The sequence below is a fragment of the Lynx rufus genome, unplaced genomic scaffold (assembly GCF_022079265.1).
Source record: "Lynx rufus isolate CCGP_SWC_20201006 ecotype Redwood Valley unplaced genomic scaffold, mLynRuf1.p SCAF_3, whole genome shotgun sequence".
In the NCBI taxonomy this organism is placed as follows: Eukaryota; Metazoa; Chordata; class Mammalia; order Carnivora; family Felidae; genus Lynx; species Lynx rufus.
In genome coordinates, this window is record NW_025814845.1 from 88,793,276 (window position 1) to 88,813,484 (window position 20,209).

At 35.8% G+C, this 20,209-nt stretch overlaps 1 protein-coding gene across 5 annotated transcripts in view; it reads left to right on the plus strand.

The window, feature by feature from the left end:
- The window catches only part of SEC24B (SEC24 homolog B, COPII coat complex component), a 99,834-nt gene that overhangs the window by 32,076 nt on the left and 47,549 nt on the right, over positions 1–20,209 (plus strand). For 3 of the 5 annotated variants that reach the window (XR_006964239.1, XM_047090619.1, XM_047090620.1), the window contains exons 3-4: positions 2,813–2,986; positions 11,680–11,784. Coding sequence is in view for 4 of the 5 variants with exons in the window: in XM_047090619.1 (XP_046946575.1) it covers positions 2,813–2,986; positions 11,680–11,784 (279 nt within the window). In the remaining variant the exon portion in view is untranslated. The remainder of the gene's footprint in view (positions 1–2,812; positions 2,987–11,679; positions 11,785–20,209) is intronic. The other 2 variants (XM_047090621.1, XM_047090623.1) reach the window with 1 other exon arrangement.

Here is a 20,209-nt window from a genome sequence, read left to right on the forward strand (position 1 = left end):
CTTATCAGGTACCCCATCTGGTATGCCCTGGCCTCTGCAAGTCCACAGAAAACAGATCAGGTGTGTAGCAGATATCCACAGTGTGCAAGCAGCTTTGAGTGTTAGCTATTTTTCTGAGTTTTTAATTTCTTACAGATTTGGGCCTGGAATTTCATTAATATCCTGTTAGGTCTTTGATAATTTTTAAAAAGTATTTTTAAAGTTATCTTTAATGGGAGGTTTGGTCCTTACTGAGGCAGAAATATCCTCTCCATTTTTTAGACAGTACCTTTTAATTACCTACCACAAGCTAATGTAAAACTAGCCTATTTACTGGGTCTTCATGCCCCCTTCTCTGTTCTCTGTCACCCAATATTAGATGACTGTATCTTAGTTTTCCCTTTGTACTGTTAACTATATTTATCACTCTGTTATGTTAGCAGTTTTAGTGATTACATCAGTTATCTAATTCTGGTTTAAGACAAAAATGGCTTACTATTTTTTGTGGTCTGTGGGTTGGACAGTTCTGCAGGTTTTTCCTGGACTCACCCGTGTGTCTTCATTTAGCTAGAGGCTTGGCTGAGTTGGAAGATCCTAGGACTTCACTCATGTGTCCAGCAGTTGGTGCAGAATAGTTCACTGGGGTACCTAGGTTTTTCAACACTTAACTAACTTCCTTACATGATAGTCCCAGGGTAGCTACAGGGTGTCTTGATATTTGAGTTCTGGGACTTGCATAGCATTACTTCTGTCACATTCTGTTGATTAAAGTCAGTCACAAGGTTAGTCCTAATTCAGAGAGAGGGAAAATAGACTCCATTTCTTAATGAGAAGAATTGTAACATATTGTGACCAGGTTTTCAGTTCCCCACAATGACGTTTGTCCTTCCTAAAAATGATGAAGTAATAACACATTTAGACTACCTTCCACCTTCTTCCCCATTCCCCACATTTATATCATTTATACACTATGGGACATATAACATGTTGTGTGTGTGTGTGTGTGTTTTTCAATTTTTGTTTATTTATTTTAAATAATCTCTATCCCCATCATGGGGCTTGAACTTACCACTCCAAGGTCAAGAGTCACATGCACTTCCAACTGAGCCAGCCAGGTACCCCAACATATAACATTTTGTTCTGTCACCATATTCCTACATTTGTTTTAGTCTTACACATTCTAAGTTTGTCTATATAGGCACAGACACATTATACATGTTTAAACATACATACGTGTATGCATACATATAGATATATTTTCACTGCTCACTAGTCTTTTTGTCATAGGGTGTTCCCCCCTTTTATTTTTTTTAAATGTTTATTTATTTTGAGAGAGAGAGTGCGCACAAGCCAGGAAAGGGCAAAGAGCGGGGGAGAAAGAATCACAACCAAGCAGGCTACATGGGACACAATCTCACGAACTGTGAAATCATGACCTAAGCTGAAATCAAGAGTCAGATGTTTCACTGACTGAGCCACCCAGGCACCCCTTTCTTAACTTTTAGATATAATTGGCATATAACGTTGTGTAAGTTTAAGATGTACAATGTGATGATTGACATGACATATATATGTACTGCAAAAAGATTACCATAGTAGGGTTAGTTAATATATCCATATCATCTCACATAATTACCTGTGTGTGTGTGTGTGTGTGTGTGGTGAGAATATTTAAGATTTACTGTCTTAGCAACTTTCAGGTATTGTTAACAGTAGTCACTGTGCTGTACATTAGATCCCCAGAACTTACTCATCTTAAAACTGAAAATTTATGGTGACAGATGGTAAGTACACTTATTGTGGCGAGCATTTCATACTGTATATAATTGTCAAATCACTATGTTGTACACCTGAGACTAATACAATATATCAACTGTACTTTAATAAAAGAAAAATAAAAGTTTACACCCTTTGACCACTGTCTCCCTATTTCCCTTCCCCCCAACCACCCAGGCCTTGGAAACTACCATTCTGCTCTGTTTCTATGAATTCAGCTTTTTAGATTCTACATACAAGTGAGATCATGTGCTATTTGTCTTTCTCTGACTTGTTTTACTTAGCATAATACCTTCAGAGTCCATCCCTGTTGTTGCAAATGGAAGGATTTCCTTTTTTATGGTTGAATAATGTGTGTGTGTGTGTGTGTGTGTGTGTGTGTGTGTGTGTGTGTGTGTGTTTTATCCGTTTATCCATCAGTGGACCCTTGGTGGATACGCTGTTGCCATGGGTTTTTAATTACCTCTTGGTTGGCTGAAGATTATCCTCCAAACCAGGCAGTTTGACCTATCACAAAAGACCCACTGTGAATCACAAGTACTTTATTCCAGACGTCCAACCTAGTGTTACCGTTGAGTCCTTACTTAGCTATATGTGAAATACAGCATTTGATTAGCAGCAGCAAATAAGATGTGGCAGTTTATAATAAAATACGGGATCTGAGCTGATACTGGAAACATTTGAACGGGAATTCGTGGACATTACTGCAGAAACAACCTCTATTCATCTTATCTTAGGTACCACTGCATAGTCCAATAATGAATTAATAGCAGTGATGATTAGTAAAGTAAAACTGTTTGGGATTCATTTTGTTTAAAAAGTAAGGAAGTTTATGAGATGTTTTAGGAAAGTTGCCATTAAAGGTTATTAAAACATTTGGTAAGTTTCCAGTTTTTCTTAAAATCATATCTTTGAACCACCTTATTTTCTCTATGTAATACTAGATGTATGTGATGCTACTGAAGTTTCTACAAGAACTTCATATAAACTGTATTTTGTTAGTATTTTGATGTCTTTCCAGTTGATTCCTGTGAATGAAATAGTTTTCTGTCTTTAGTTGCAGATTCTTTATCTTGTCCTGTTATGCAAAATGTTCAGCCTCTCAAGTCCAGCCCAGTCGTATCCTCTGTTTTGTCAGGAGCCTCATCAACAAGAACACCTCCTGCTGCAAATCGCCCAGTTGAGCCTGTAGCCTCAGTTACACAGCCATCAGAGTTATTACAACAGAAAGGTATTTGAAAAATTTATTTTACTGTATACAGAGTACACACTCAAATATATACACACACACTGATTCAAATAGCTGATTTTAGAAAGTCAAACTGTATAACTATAGTTTATATAAAATATGAAGTGATATAATTTCTAATCTCAGTTCAAACACTGTTTTTTGTATATTAACTACCAGGCTCTGCTTATGACTATATATTTTACATAATTGTAGTCATAGCATATATACCATTTTGTGTTTTGCTTTTACATTTATTAAATTATACACAGTTCTTCATATATCCCCATAGTTGTCAGAGTCATTTTCATGGCTAATACTTCATTGTGTCAGTGTATTATAATTTACTAATCCATCCCTCTGTTATGGAACATTTCTTTCCTATTTTTTAAATATTACTATAGTTGTAGGATAAAGCACCCCAGATTTTTTAATTTAGTGACTCTTCATATCCTATTTGATGTTTTCTCTGTCATTATTATTAATGAAAGTAACTTTTGAGCCACCTTTGGTACTGAGAGGGGTGAAAATTAAATTGTAACCCATACCCTTGCAGCACTGACAAACAATATGGTTTATTCGTTTGCTTGTTGAATATTCTCCATGTGTTAAATAAGTGACAGGTAACTAAAAGGTGTTGTTTTGACCCTCCTTCCCTACGTTGCCTTTTCTTTTGGCAGTATTCTTGGTTATTTTCTACCTGGCTGAAACTCCAAATCTATTGATGTTTCAGGTTGATGTACTGTGTTTTTCATTTGATGAGAAATAACTGAACTATTTTTAGGAATCTATAGTTTGTATTTCCAGAGCAACCATTAGTAATATTTTAGAGACTATGCTTAGTGTATAATGACAGCTTCTTACCTTGAATATGAAGAATTCTCTTTCATTTTTCTCTCTTATGTTCTGAATCTCAGAAAAAAGCATCTTAGATTGATCTCACAACTTATTATTATCTGTTGAGTATGTGGTCAAGAGGACTTTGTATCATTTAATCAGATTATACATTAAAAATGTTCTTATTTGGCTTTATAGGAAAACCACCTGCAGCACCATGGAGTGTCCATGGATTCCCAAGAAGCCAGTGGGTATATTGGGAATAAAATCTAGTTTTTTATAAGTGTTTGCCTTTAAAATGAAGGACTAGTAGGAAATGTTTGCTTATCATGAGTAGAACAAACTTAAGAGTAGGTTGAACCCCTGACTAAATGAGTGGTATCTTTCCTCGGCATTGATGACTGGCTTCCATTTCTTAAATATCTTGCTTGTTTTGACCCTTTACATTGCCCCTGCTGATATCTTTTTTCCTATTATATTTTCTTTGTTAGCATTTTACTTTAAGTACCATCCTGCCATTTTAAGTATCATTTTGTAAACCACATCCCTACAAAATAATCCTAATTATGTGTTTTTCTTACTAATAAGATAGATTTAATAAAATAGGTTTGAAAAGAGGGGCTACCATTTATTGAGCACTTACAGTGTGCCAGATACTTTTATCTTACTTAACCCCCATTATCATCCTATAATATCCCTGTTTTACAGATGAGAACAGTGAGATTCAGAAAGATTAAGGAGTTTGCCCAAGATTATAAATTACTCTGCCCGAGTAGCAGAGTGAAAGATTTTTAACTGAAACTTTATCTTTCTGTAAAATAAGGTGAATTGTTTTGTAGGCTGTTAACAAGCTCTTGATTTACAAGAGAAGCTCCTTGAATAAGTAACAGAAAAGAGAATACTAGAAACATTTGAATTGTAGTTTGTTCCTTTTTTTTTAAGTGGGAGATTGGCTCCTTAGTGGCCTTTGGATAGATGTGCAGTGTACAATATGTCATGTGAGGTAGGGCTGCCACGTGTGTTGTGCAAGTTATGGTTTATGTGAATGGTGCCTGTTGTAGTTGGATGGTATGTGGGCTGCACAGGCTATGCTGTGGTTCTGATATGACTACTAAAATATTAATACTTCAAAGAGATTTTAATATTTTTCTCCTAGCTTCAGAGATACTCTTGCTTTGTTGTTCTCAGAAGGACTACACATTCTTGTACTGGTTTTAAGATAGGAGGCTGCAAATTTTGGTTTGCATACCTCCTAAAAAGTTTTTGTAAAAACTCTATTAACTGCTTGGACATTGGTCAGATTGACGGCTAAAATTTTCACCAAAAGTTTAAATAGTTGCAGTTATGTAATTTCAACATATTGCATACATTGACTTTTTTTTTTTTTTAATTTTTTTTTTTTCAACGTTTATTTTTATTTTTGGGACAGAGAGAGACAGAGCATGAACGGGGGAGGGGCAGACAGAGAGGGAGACACAGAATCGGAAACAGGCTCCAGGCTCTGAGCCATCAGCCCAGAGCCCGACGCGGGGCTCAAACTCACGGACCGCGAGATCGTGACCTGGCTGAAGTCGGACGCTTAACCGACTGCGCCACCCAGGCGCCCCATCATACATTGACTTTTAAAACAAAGAGGTTATATTATTCTTTGTATCCACTAGAATGATACCTACTGTCATCCTTTTTAAAAATGCCTAAATGAGCCCTTCTTTAACATTTGGAAAGTTTACATTTTTTTCTTTTTCTCCTTAATGTCATACTCTTTCCCCCTGAATATAATATGATCATTTTATATATATTAATATATATAATAATATAATATATTCTTAAGCTAGAAACTCTTATCATTCTATCATAGTTCTTTGCCATAGTAATATTATATAAAATGAAATTTAAATTTTGCTTTATGATCGTACATGTCTAAGCATTAACTTTTTTTTATTCTTGATTGAACTATCAAGATAATTATTAGTATATAGTTGGTCAAAATAACATATAAAAATTATGAATTTGGGTATTGTTTTTATGGAAAGTACATTTTGAATGGAAATACATCGTTCAGTGAAATGAATGACTCTCCCCCATCCCCATCATAGCTTTGTGTACCTGAGTTGTATGACTCATTATTAGAATAAGATAAACTTAAGATAAATTTCATTCATAGTTTTTATCTTCACACATACAATTGCTAAGAAATTTTTTCATGTAAAGAAGATAGGAATGGTATTGGAAGGCTTTTATTAAAGTAGTGTTTTTCTTTAGACTTTTTTAACGTTTTTAATCTTCTGGGTTACATGTCAGAATTTTTATTGTTGTTTGTTAGATTTTATTTTCCAGCTTGTAGATAGTACCATTATTACTTTCATGTAGCAGTTTATAATTTTAAAATACCTTTAATTTTTATTATCTCAATCATCAGGTAAAGCAGGCATATCATATTTCATCTTCCTTTTATAAAAGGAAAAATTGAAGGTTAGAAAGGTTTAGGTGTGTTCCCCAAAGACACAAACTCTCTAGGTAGGGGGTGCCAAGACCCCATGTAGGTCCTCTGGCTCCAAACCCAATCCTTGTTTTGCTGAATCACCCAATTATTCAGAGTATTGTGAATTTCATTATACTTTTGCCAATATAACATCTCATCACATCCTTTAAATGTGTTTTTATCAAAAACTTTAAAGTGTAATGTAGGTCATTTGTTTTATATATGGCATCGCCATATAACCTAATTGGCAAAGGCAGTCCTCATTTTCAAACCAGTGAGACAAATTTCATTCTTTGCCAGAAAATGTGACTTAATTTTTTTAATCCAAGGGAATGTGTTCCTGGAGTTTCAAAGGGGTATCATAAACTCCGCTGAGAAATAAATTATAGCATATATCTTCTAAGCCAAATTACTAAAAGCAGTCAAATTTAAATGTCAAAGACCAAATATGATTGATGTATCCTTTTTTATGGTAGACTATAAAAATTAGGCAATGAGTTGATAAGCTGTTTTTTGTTACCAAATTTGAAATAAAGGAGTGTAACATCCATCTGATATTACACTATTTAAGAAGTGAGGATTTTCTTGAAAACCATTGTATTCCTATAGTAAATATATGCATTATGTGTATCAAACTCTGGTATTTGGCGTCTTTAAAATATTTAAATAGGAATCAAGTATAAAAATGAAAAGTAATTCTGTTATTTAATCAGGCATCATGATTAAAATGTTCTCATGTTGGAGTGCCTGGGTGTCTCAGTTGGTACCTGACTCGATTTCGGCTCAGGTCATGATTTCACAGTTTGTGAATTCGAGACCCATGTCATGCTCTGTTCTGACAGCTCAGATCCTGCTTGGGATCCTCTCTCTCCCTCTCTCTCTGTCCCTCCCCCGTGCTCTCTCTCTCCCTCTTTCTCTTTCTCAAAAATAAACATTAAAAACAATGTTCCCATGTAATTAATGGAAAAAAGAAAAACATATACCACTAAGTACTAACAGATTTACCCACTAGTAAATATTTTTGCTATTGTTAAAAAGGAGGTAGAAATAACTAAATATTGTATAAAATATAAGGAGGTGAGAAGTGATTATAATCATAAATATTTTATGATAAAATAGGTTGTAAAATACTTTATTGAACATTTCATGTTGACTTTGAAAGAAATTATGTAAAATTTTTATCTATGAGTTTTATCCAATGTATCTTGAAAAAAAATTGGTCATCCTAGAAAACATTCTACTTGTTTTTAAAAGAATTAACATGGCTAAGAATACTCTTCAGATTGGTGGAAGTTTATTTTTTGTAATGACTTGTTCTGTCCCCTGTAGGGATAAATATTAAGAATAGCTGAAAATAATTGTTTTTAATTAAATATACACAAAAACATGTTTTTTAAAGTTCAATAATAATAGTAGCTAATGATTATATAGTATTTAGTATATTTCAGGCATCATTTTAAGCTTTGAAATATATTAATTCACTTAATCCTCACAACAACCACTATCTGAGGTAGTTCTTACCCCCTTTACAGATGATGTAAATGAAAACCAGAGAGGTTAGTAATTTGCCCAGGGAAACACAGCTGGTAATTGATAGAGCATAGAATTGAACCCAGAGCCCCCATCTTTATTCAGTGTTCTGCTGCTTGTCTCTTCAGTATTTCTTACTGGTTTTGCTTTGTCCTCATGGTACTCTTTCAAAAGCAGTGGGTTCTTTGGCAGTAGTGCCTGTGAGCTGCATACGTGCAGAATTATTAAATAAATTCATCATTACTCCCACCAATTTACTTTTCACTATTTTTGAGTTAAGAATATTCCATTGAGCCCCAACCCTATTTCTAACACCTTTCGTCTTTAACCGAAACATGTATGGCAAGATAAAAGAAAGTCTGTAGATTGAAGGTGCCTTGATTAATCATTTAAAGAAGGAAGAAGCTTTCCCGTTAGTCCCAGAGACATTTTTATATCTCAGGGCAGTGTAAGATTTAGGAGAAGTTAAGGGTATGTGTTTCGTTTGTAAAGTGAGAGAATGGCTGTTAACACAGGCACTTTCTAAGGTGGGTAAGTTTTAGAAAGACTACCATGGGAACTGATTCTCTTAAAGCCATTATTTTGCAGGAACTCTTGGAAAGTTTTAGAGTATGCATATGTAGTTTGAAGACCAGCTTAAAGGAAGGTAACAGTCGCTCAAAAGTCTGAACTCTTGAATTTGAAAAAGCTAGCTTCCACAAGGGATTTGTTCTCTTCAGACTAATTTTATTTATTCCCAGTGTAGCTGTATCCAGGGAACAGTGAAGATGCCCTTTATTAAGCAGCTCCAAGGATACAGTCTCTTGGAGAGTTTGCCTGAAGGTACTTTAATGTGATAGGTAGTTTAAACTGAATGTCCTTTATAAGATATTGGGGCCCTGTTGGTAACAAAGCTCTTCATCGTGTCAGATTCTATCTATGAAGTGTGTCTTGCCTCTTGGTTTACTAAGATTCATACCTTGAAAGTTCTAAGTAAAACAGTAAGTTAGGATGTAGCATTCCTGCCCCATTTGGCGCAGGTGGAGATGGAGGTGGCGGTGGTTGGAGTGGAAGGTACTCCATGTACATCTCTACAGTGGCTTTCAGGCTGAGCTCTAGAAGACCTTACGTTCTACCACCTCATATATGCAACCTGAGTATCTCATGCATAGGTTCTGGCTCTTAAAGGAGGTCTGAATAAAGGCACTCAGGAAGTTCGCACATATCGTAGAGTGGATGACTTGGCTGTCAACCCCCTTTTGGCTGTAACTCCCCATTTGTTGCAGTTTGTATGAACTGTACCCAGCCTAGAGCAGGGCTTTAAATAAGGGTTGATTGTTATTCCAGAGCTCTTATCATTTCTCTGTGGAGTCACAAAAATATCATATTCTTGTGCCATTAATATTCTCAAGCTTTAAACAAAGTTTACTTGGACAAGCAAAGGAATGCTAAATTCTGAGCATAGTAAGAGTCATAGTTGGGGAAGGACTCAAATCTTGACACTGTCATCTCTAGAATTTCTCAAAAAGGACTGCATCCTTTTTTGAGAAAGTAAAAATTTGAGTATTTTGTGTGACATTCTGTTAATACGGTACATTGACAGCCATAGTATAACCTAAAATGATACATTACTCTATTTTGTCTTATTCATAGGTTTGTTCCAGTTCATTAAGTAGTTCTTTAGATTTTTTTTTAATTGTATAGTCTTCTCATTTGTTTCCAATTAAGCACTGCATATTTTTCCAGTAATAAGTGAATCTGTTAATTCAGTAAATCTAGACAAAGAGAGGAAAATGTTTTATCATGCATATAGGTTTGTGCTTTATTTTGGCTTTTTTGATTAGTTACAGAGTCAACATCCTGCGTATTGATTCAGTGATGAAAAGAATGGATTCTCTTCTGATTTTTTCCTGCTTAGTGGCCTGTCTTAGCGCAGTAAACGGATTTTCTTTTTTCTCTTGTTTCTTCTTATTGTATACACACATATATACTTTTTAAAGTGCAATGCTAATTGCATTTTGAGAAAGTACTTCATTTTTAAAGAAGTTCTTATTAAATTGAAGTATTTATTTTCTGTACTATCTTTTTACTGTTAACTTGTGTTTTATTGCAGACTTCTTAGTATATTTAACGTAAGGTCTAATATTAGTCAAATTTTCATTTTAAATAGGTTTTGTTAGAGGAACAGGCCACTCTGAATTTGGTCTTTCAGGGTGTCAAGTTGATTTCTCAGATAAGTTTGTAATAACTACTGTTTATCTATATTTAAAAGATGTTTCAGCAAAGCCAGCAGATTTTTCTCTGACTTCTTTGGTCAGAAGATCAGAGCTTCACTCATCTGCAGTTTAACCTTTGCTCTCTTCTGAACTCAGATTTTTCTCTTTAATAGCATTTTTCCTATGATAGCCATGAGTTATGTTTATTAACATAACGTGCTAATTTGTTTATTTATTTATTTTTTTCAATATATGAAATTTATTGTCAAATTGGTTTCCATACAACACCCAGTGCTCATCCCAAAAGGTGCCCTCCTCAATACCCATCGCCCACCTTCCCCTCCCTCCCACCCCCCATCAACCCTCAATTTGTTCTCAGTTTTTAAGAGTCTCTTATGCTTTGGCTCTCTCCCACTCTAACCTCTTTTTTTTTTTTTTCCTTCCCCTCCCCCATGGGTTTCTGTTAAGTTTCTCAGGATCCACTGGTATCTGTCTTTCTCTGTATGGCTTATTTCACTTAGCATCACACTCTCCAGTTCCATCCACGTTGCTACAAAGGGCCATATTTCATAACGTGCTAATTTAAAAGGTCACCTGAAAGAAAAAAGACAGCAAGCGTCAGGGGACTACCATGTGAGTTTGATGAGGCATCGCTTCATTGTGCTTCCAATATTGTGAAGTGTTCTTAAATATCCACACTGTGTTTCAGTGTCATTTTTTTTTTAATCTTTTTTTCAAGTTGAGCTATAAGATTTTCTTTACAAGGATATTATTTTTTATTTTTGTATTTTTAATTGGGATTATTTTATTTTCCCTCTTAAAATTTTGTGGATTTAGTCTAATTTTACCACATTAATTAAATTATAAAAACACCCAGTCACTGTTTTGGGGAGGTGGGGGAGAAGAGTTATATAGTTAAACCTGCTGTGCCTTTTCCACAGAATCTTTCTTCTTGGTGTGTCTTACAAGACCAGTCTTATCCACCTACCTCAGACTTACATGTAGGCAATAGGCTGAAGCTGAAATGATTGGCCATCTCAGAAAATTCACTGTTTTGTAATTGTCACACTTGTAGGACCACAGGTAATTAGCTTTTTTTTTTTTTTTTTTTTTTTTTTGAGCATCTGTGAGCAGAGAACTATTCTGAATACAGTTCTTTAACTGTCATTCTTTTTCCGTTACGAGAACTGAGTTACCATCAAGGTGGCATTAACAGAAGGAAGGTATCAAGTATTTGTATGTGTGTTGAATGCTGTATAAATTCATTTGAGTAGAAATGATCACTGCTCACCAAGAATGCGCAGTCCCAAAGGATGTATGCCACAAGGGCCCCAAGGTCAATGAAGGTAAACATGTATGGAGCTCAGTTAAATTTTCAGAGTATCACTGCAGTTTCCTAAATATTATCAGCGTAATACGTGGTACGTTTTTCACACTTAAACCAGTTATTATAAAAGCTGCTTTTACTAAACTGCTTTGCAGAGATTTTCTAATGGTTCCAGTTTTGATAATAAGTTTGCTAACATTAAAATGCATGCTGGGATGTTCTTTAGAATGTCAGAGTTCTTTCTCACTTTTGATGCAATGTCAAAATTTTATTTCTCATCTTTCCTGTTGGTTTGACTCTTGTGTTTGTGCTTTCCACTTTACAGGCATGCAGTATGGTGACTATGTTAATAATCAAGCTAGCTCCGCACCAACTCCCTTGTCATCAACTTCCGATGATGAGGAAGAGGAGGAGGAGGATGAGGAAGCAGGTCTGCTTTAGCTTTACACCAGTTCTTGATCTTTTCCTACTCAAGCTTTCTTTTTATGTCCATAGTCTGTTAGCCTTTAAAACAAGAGTGTCTGCAGATTTAGCTCAATGAACTTGCTTGGTTTGGGTTATAGAAGGTTGGTTCACTTGAAATGAGGTGTTTTTGCTTGTTTTATTTTTCCTTCTTTGGACATCTCTACCATTTTGTAAGTAACGACACATCTTTCATGATGATAGAGTGCTTTCTTCTTTCAGAAATGCATTTCCTCTCATGTCACATGCCAAAGAATGAGTCCTAACTGAAGCTTTTGGCTTATGGATTGCTTTAGCACCCTTTGAGGAATAATGTTTTGTTTTCTGCTCTGCATGCTACCTAAACTAATCAAAATGAACCACATGGATTTTATAATACTGATAGAGAAATTAACAGTGTTTCTTTGAGGTCCTTTTTGGTCCTTCTTGTTATATATTTAGGAGGCCCAAAATTGGTAGTTATGATCTTGCTTCATGAAGTAGTAGTTCAGATCTTGGTAGGGGAAGAAGTTGTACATATGATTATGTGTTGCAGCCTGTTGAATATCTTTTTCTGGCTTTGTTGGGTAGAGCACTACTAAACATTAACCAGTTCAGTTCCTCCATTACTCTAACAGTTTAAGACAACCATTAAGGCAGATATTTCAAATTATATATAGCCATGATTCTCCTGTTATTTTTATTATTGAATGGAAGGATTTGCTCTATAAACAGTATGTTTAAACAAAAGTTTATTGGGGCGCCTGGGTGGCTCAGTCAGTTGGGTGTCTGACTTTGGGTCAGATCATGATCTCGCGGTCCATGAGTTCAAGCCCCACGTCGGGCTCTGTGCTGACAGCTCAGAGCCCGGAGCCTGTTTCAGATTCTGTGTCTCCTTCTCTCTCTGACCTTCCCCTATTCACGCTCTGTCTCTCTCTGTCTCAAAAATGAATAAACGCTAAAAAAAAAATTAAAAAAATAAAAATAAACAAAAGTTTATTTCCTGTGCATTTTTAAAATATTCAGATCCTGGGGCACCTGAGTGGCTCAGCTGGTTAAGCATCCGACTTTGGCTCAGGTCATGATCTCACAGTTTGTGAGTTCAAGCCCCACGTCGGAGTCTGTGCTGACAGCTCGGAGCCTGGAGCCTGCTTCAGATTCTGTGTTTCCCTCTCTCTGTCCATCCCCGGCCTGTGGTCTGTCTCTGTCTCTCAAAAATAAGTGTTTAAAAAAAATTTTTTTTTTTTTAAAAAAAGAGGATTGACTATATTCAAATACTGGTTAAAAAAATATTCAGATCATTATGCACAATTCGAGGAAGGGTAAAAAATAGAGGGTTACAGTGGGGAGTAATTTTTTTTTTACCTTAAATATATAAAATACCCATCTATCTTTTTGGATTTTTAGTAATGTTTAATTTTTAAATAATTTTTTTTAAATTTCAGCCTTATAGAAACATTGGTAAGAAGAGGAAAAGAAATTCCCATATACACTTGATAAACCATTTTTGCCCCACTTACTTCATAATTCCACATTTTTTCCTGCATCGTTTGAAAGTAAGTTGGAGATATCATATAGTTCCTTATCATAGGAACAATGTCTTACATAACACAGTGCAGTTATCAGGATATTAAACACTGGTGCAATATCGGCTACACAGCCCATAGTCACATCTCAACAGTTGTCTCAGTAAGATCGTTTATAGCTATTTTCATGGTCCAGGATCCAATTCAGGGTCATCCATCGAGTTTTGTTGCCATTTCTATTTAGACTCTTACCATCTGAGATAGTCCGTTAACCTTTCTTTTTCTTGACTATGACAATTTTGAAGAATATAGGCTAGTTGTTTTGTAGAATGTACCTCACTTTGGGTTTATCTGATGTATCCTTGTGATTAGATTCAAATCATGTATTTAGGCAGGATTACCACTAAAGTAATGTGTTCTTAGTGCATTCTCTCCAAGGCACATGATGTTGATTTGTTTCCATATTGATGGTGTTAACTTTGATCACTTGATTAAAATGGTGTCTTCCAGGTTTTTCCACAGTAAAGTTACTTCTTTTTCCTCTTGGAGTTAATAAATAATTTGTGGGGAGAGGTGCTGGAGTGGCTCAGTCAGTGAAGCATCTGACTCTTGGTTTCAGCTCAGGTCACGATCTCAGGGTTTCGTGAGTTCAAGCCCCACATCAAGCTCTGTGCTGGCAGCCGGAAGCCTGCCTGAGATTATCTCTCTCCCTCTCTCTTTCTACCCCTCCCCACTTGCACTATCTTGGTCTCTCTCAAAATAAGTAAACTTAAAAAAATTTTTTTTGGCAGGGGCACCTGGGTGGCTCAGTCGGTTGAGTCTCCGACTTCGGCTCGGGTCATGATCTTCTGGTCTATGAGTTCAAGCCCTGTGTCGGGCTCAGAGCCTGGAGCCTGCTTCAGATTCTGTGACTCCTCTCTCTGCCCCTCCCCCCATTCATGCTCTATCTGTCTCTGTCTCAAAAATAAATAAACATTAAAAAAAATTTTTTTTAATAATTTCTGGGGAGATTTTTTGATAGCATGTAATGCCCTGTTCTTTACTATAAACTTTCACTCAGTTTAGGTATTCATTGCTGATTTTCTAATTCCAACATTCCTTCAATATTTATGAGCCAAGGTTTCACTGTAAAGGAGAACGTTTTCTTCTCCCTTGTTGACTTCTTTGGGTTCATATTGATTCATGGATTCTTACTTTATTCACTAGATAATAATCTATTACAAACATTGGTTATTTTGATAGCAACTTATCCTAGTTTTGGCCCAGTGACAGCTCCTTCAAACTGTTTTTTAAAAACGTTCCCATGGGGTCACCTGGGTGGCTCATTCGGTTAAGCATCTGTCTTTGGCTCAGGTCATGATCTCACGGTTCGTGAGTTCAAGCCCCACGTTGAGCTCTGCTGACACCTCAGAGCCTGGAGTCTGCTTCGGATTCTGTCCCCCTTCTCTCTGCCTCTCCCCCGCTCATGCGCGTGCTCTCTCTCGCTCGCTCGCTCTCTCTGTGTTTCTCCCCCTCACTCTGTCTCAGAAATAAACATTAAACAAACAAACAAACAAATAAATAAATAAAAATATTCCCATGAAGGCCACCTGGGTGTCTCAGTCGATTAAGCGTCTGACTTTGACTCAGGTCATGAACTGACAGCCTGTGGGTTCCAGCCCCGAATTGGGCTCTGTGGGAACAATTCAGAGTGTAGAGCCTGCTTCAGATTCTGTGTCTCCTTCTCTTTCTCTCTGCCCCTCCCACACTTGTGCTCTATCTCTCTCTCAAAAATAAATATTAAAAAAAAAATTTTTTTTAATGTTTCCATGAGTCTTTAAGCATATATTTTAAGCACATTGAGGTCTCAGTAAGATGTTCCTAGCTCATCTTACATTGCTTCAACCATGGACTGAGCTTTTTCTCCAAATAGTTCTATTTTGTTTAGTGGAAAAGGGTATTTTAATGAAACCAAGATCTGATTGTAGCGTGTGGATATTGCTACTAAATGGATTATTGTTCTCAGGCCCTGAATTATTACTATTTAATGTATATATTATTCAGATCCTCTCATCCTTATTTTGCACATTTCAAAAATGTGTTATTTTGTATAATGTTGTCAGCCTAAATTACTCTCATTTTAAAAAAATCTTTTTAATTCCAGTATAGTTAACTAAATTACTCTCATTTTTATTCTGCTTGCAATTAAGTGCAGTTGTTGAAACTTCTGTTTTCTTAGACTGAAAAAAATTGGGAAATCAAAAAGATTAAGCATTTATGGTTTTTCTCCAATTACCTTATCTTGTTTAACTATTTTTTTTCTTGAATATATTACAGATTTAAAATTCTGAGTTCTTTTTTTTTTAAAGGTTTTATATAAATTCCAGTCAGTTAACATACAGCATAATATTAGTTTCAGGTGTACAATAGTGATTCAGCACGTCTGTACATCACCCTGTGCTCATCACAGCAAATGCACTTTTTAATCCCCATCACTTACTTCACCCATCTTCTCACCCACCTCCCTTCTGGTAACTGTCAGTTTGTTCTCTATAGTTGAGTCTGTTTCTTGGTGTTTGCCCCTTTCCCCCTTTTCTTTCTCTTTGCTCATTTGTTTTGTTTCTTAAATTCCACATATGAGTGAAATCATACGGTATTTGTCTTCTTTCTCTGGTTGACTTACTTCACTTAACGTAATATTCCAGCTCCATCCACAGCCTTGCAAATGGCAACATTTCACTCTTTTGTATGGCTGAGGAATATTCCATTGTAGATATTCATATACCACATCTTTATCCATTCATCAATTGATAGTTGGGGCTATTTCCATAATTCGGCTATTGTAGATGATGCTGCTATAAATATCGGGGTGCATGTATCCTTTTGAATTAGTATTTTTGTATTCTTTGGGTAAATACCTAGTAGTGTAATTGCTGGATCTTAGGGTCGTTCTGGTTCTAACTTTTTGAGGAACCTCCATACTGTTTTCCAGAGTGGCCGCACCAGAAAAATTTCTGAGTTCTTAACTCATGGCATTTAAACTACAATAATACCTAACATTATGGAGCACTTACTGTATGCCAGTGCCAGCACTGAAGAGCTAATACGTCTCCCTGGGGTTTTGTGTCAGTTTTTCTAGATTCAAATCCTGACTTTGACCCTTCCTAGATTTGTGACAAGTTTCTTAAACTCATTGAGTCTCAGTTCGTTCATCTGTAAAATGGGAATAACAATACTAATGAGATTACATATGGTTATTTTAAGGGTTGAAGGTTTTCTTTGTAAAGAGCCTAGAACACTATCTGGCAAATGGTAAGGACTCAAAAAGATTAATTGTCATTGCTAACATTGAGATGATGTTTGTTTGTTTGTTTTTAGATAGTGAGTGGGGGAGGGGCAGAGAGAGGGAGAGAATCCCAAGCAGTCCCCATTCTGTCAGCACAGAGCCCAACATGGGGCTCCAACTCACAAACTGCGAGATCATGACCTGAGCCAAGATCAGGAGTTGGATGTTTGACCAACGGAGCCACCCAGGCGCCCTGAAATTATATTTTTATTTCAGTTTATTCTTCTCCACAATCCTATAAGGCAGAGATAATTGGCTTCATTTTACAAATGAGTTGACTATGATCTGAACAAGCTAAGTAACATTTGTCTCTGGTCCAACAACTACTAAGCAGCAGAGTGGGGAGTCAAACCAAGGCCTCTTTGTCTACACGAAGGTGTGAAAAAGAAAAGGAAAAGAGTCTCTATCTCCTAGTGAGAACACAAAGCACTGGAGTAGGAAGGAACTAAAGGGCACGTGGCAGTAGTCACTACTCTATTACTTACATGTTATCTTCCTCCTGTGCCTTTTTTTTTTTTATTATGGAACAAAATAATAAGACTATACCATGGACAGTTTTACTAGAATCCTGGTGTTCTCAATCCATGGTTTGTTAAAAAAGTCATATGTTTGTTGATTGCAAATTAAAGACATGTTTTGAGTAGGAAAGAAAGCAGTCAAGGAAAAATTTGCTTTTTTTTCTTAAAGATTTTATTTTTAAGTAGTCTCTGACACCCAACATGGGGCTGGAACTTAGAACCCTGAGGTCAAGAGTCACATGTTCTGCCAACTGAGCCAGCCGGGCACCCCAGAGATCTTAGCTTTTAAATGAATTTTAGGGACACCTGGGGACAGGGGCACTCAGTCAGTTGAGCATCTGACTCTTGATTTCTGCTCAGGCCATATTTTAGGGTCTTGGGATCAAGCCCCACGTTGGGGTCCGTGCTAAGAATGGAGCCTGCTTAAGATTTTCTTTCTTGATAAAATTCAAATGAATGAATGAATGAGTGAATGAATTTTAGTTTTATTTTTTTAAACCTGCTCAGTTGCAATAATTTTTTCCTATGTAAAGAGGTAAAAGACAGTGGTTCAAGTTGTTGTGGGGATTACATATAAGTATCTATAATAAAGACATTTGGAGTGCTCTACTTTTTAAGCATTTTAGTGGTATTCATTCCTTATATTCATAAGATTTTTGTGTGTTTTGTTCACATGGAATTGTTCTCCAATTTTGAAAAAATTTATCAAACAACAACAAAATATTAATGGGCAGGTTTGGAAATCAGTAAAATTCCTCTTTATGGTAAAAGAAACTACTTGTTTAGCTTTTCACTTATTAAAGCTTACGGTTTTCTTGACAACAAGGTTATGCAACAGTCCAGTACAGGAATATTTTTTTTTAACTTTCGATTTTAAAGGAAAACTTTTATTTCAGTTTCAATCTTACATTTACAATCTAATTATATTTTCTAAATGACATGCTATAGGTAGACTTTCTTTTAAAAATTTTCTCACGAAATACACACTAGAAAACTACAATAGGATTTTTACTAGGGGCAGTCATATTTTATTAGAAGCTCCTAAAAGTTCAGAATTGTTGGAGAATAAACTTTAAAGGAAGCTTGAGCAACTAGCAAGCTGTCAGGTTCCCATATGGTTTTATCTTAAATTCTTCTCTTTAGTTTATTTGGTCTCAGGTATTGACTCCTTTAGTTGTTAGTGCTAGAGTGGACCTTCTGTTAGTTTTAGGTACTGTACTGCAGACAGATACTGTCAGACTTCTAATAGTAAGGGATAACAACTTGAAAGTGGGAGTGAAAGGGAATAGCAATGGAATAAAAATGGAGAAGTGAAATAATGTCAAAGAGGGAAGTAACGCAAAGACTAATTCAGACTTTAGGCTGTGCTCAGCCCTGTTCCCTGAAAAGCACTGTCAGTTAATCTTCTGTTACCTGCTATACAAACTCTCAGTCACCTTTCCTCTAGGGAATTTTCAGGTTAGGAAATGGCCAGAGAACAACAGGAAGCTTTCTTACATGGCTCTGGGAATGTGACAGCTTGGTGCTACATTTTGTAAGTGCTATTGGAATAAAACTTTTGATTTTTCATAATGAGTTTTAAGGTCATAGTTCTTGTTTGACTTTCACACAAGCTAATAGTAATTATTCAGTGCTAGGTGCTGCATCAGAGTTAATGATATGTTTATGGTTTGCCTTGGGAATTTTAAAAGATAATGTCGTATTTTGACACAGAATGAGTTAAAGTCGACGCCTGTAGATAACAAGACCTTATTGGCCTACTTAGGTCTCACTTCCAAAGAGAATTTTTCTTTTTGTTTATTCAAATATGTAATACAGTATTATTAACTATAGTACTATAGCTGTACATTAGATTTCTAACCGTATTCATCTTATAACTAGAAGTATGTACTCTTTGACCAATATCTCCCCCCTTTCCCCACCCCTGAAGAGAATCCTTAAAAGGTTCAAATCTGTCTTTCCCTTTATTTGATGTACTGTTTTATTATTTTAACAAGTAAATATCTTTTAGCTGAATTCAATACATACGGAACGGATTTTTTAAATTTTATAAATTGAACACATGTCCTGGGTCTCTGAAGGATATAAAAGGATATTCATGCTACAAGAAAAGTATTTGAGGGTTTTCAGTATTCATATACATTTTTTTTAATGTGGTACCTGTTACCTGAATAATTAGCTTGTAAACATCCTGTACATAGATATATGATTGCTATAGCTGTAAACTCCCAACTTTCTGTAAGATGAGAAGCAGAATATTAGGGGTTCAGTGGGAGGAAATTTGGTACCAGCTAGAGTTAAAATTTTAAAGGTACTTTCAAATAGAAATAGTATTCAAGTAGTAATTAGATGTCTAGGCTAGCCCCAAATATGATTAAGTGCAATACTAAACATTTGAAAATGCTTTATTTTTTTCCCCAGCCAGCAAATGTATAGTATTTAGTCAATAATATAGATTATGTGGTATATAAGTGTCTGCAAACTGGACCTATGTAATGTTTAAGAATGTGGACAAGTCCCAAAGCTATTCATTTAACTAAAGCCAGCTTGTACCCAGAAAGCAGTATTTTGCTTGGTATTATGGTTCCAGAGATTAAGACAGCAGCATAGCCTCCTCCTCAAATGTGATAGGAAAGCATATATGATTACAATATATCTTGAAAAGTACATTAATTAGGAGTTGAAAAAATGTCCCAGCATAGGAGTAGAAATGATTTTCCATGCACGTATCAGAAAGGTTTTATGGAGGATTTGAAATTTGAAGGATGAGTAGGAATTTGCCATGTGGAACAACAGAATCTAGGCTAGTGAACCAATATATACGGTGTATAAATGCCAGGAAAGATGGTGTGTTGGGTGCAGAATGAGATCAGTGTGATTGCATCATAAGGTAAAAGAGAAAATGGTATAGGAATAGGAGAGAAATAGAGGTGAAGAGAGCAGGTGGGAGCCACATTTTGTAGTTCCTATTTTGATAAAAGGTACTTAGACTTTATTCTGTAAGATGGTAGGAGAATTGTGAAGGTGCTTTTAAGCATGTTCAGA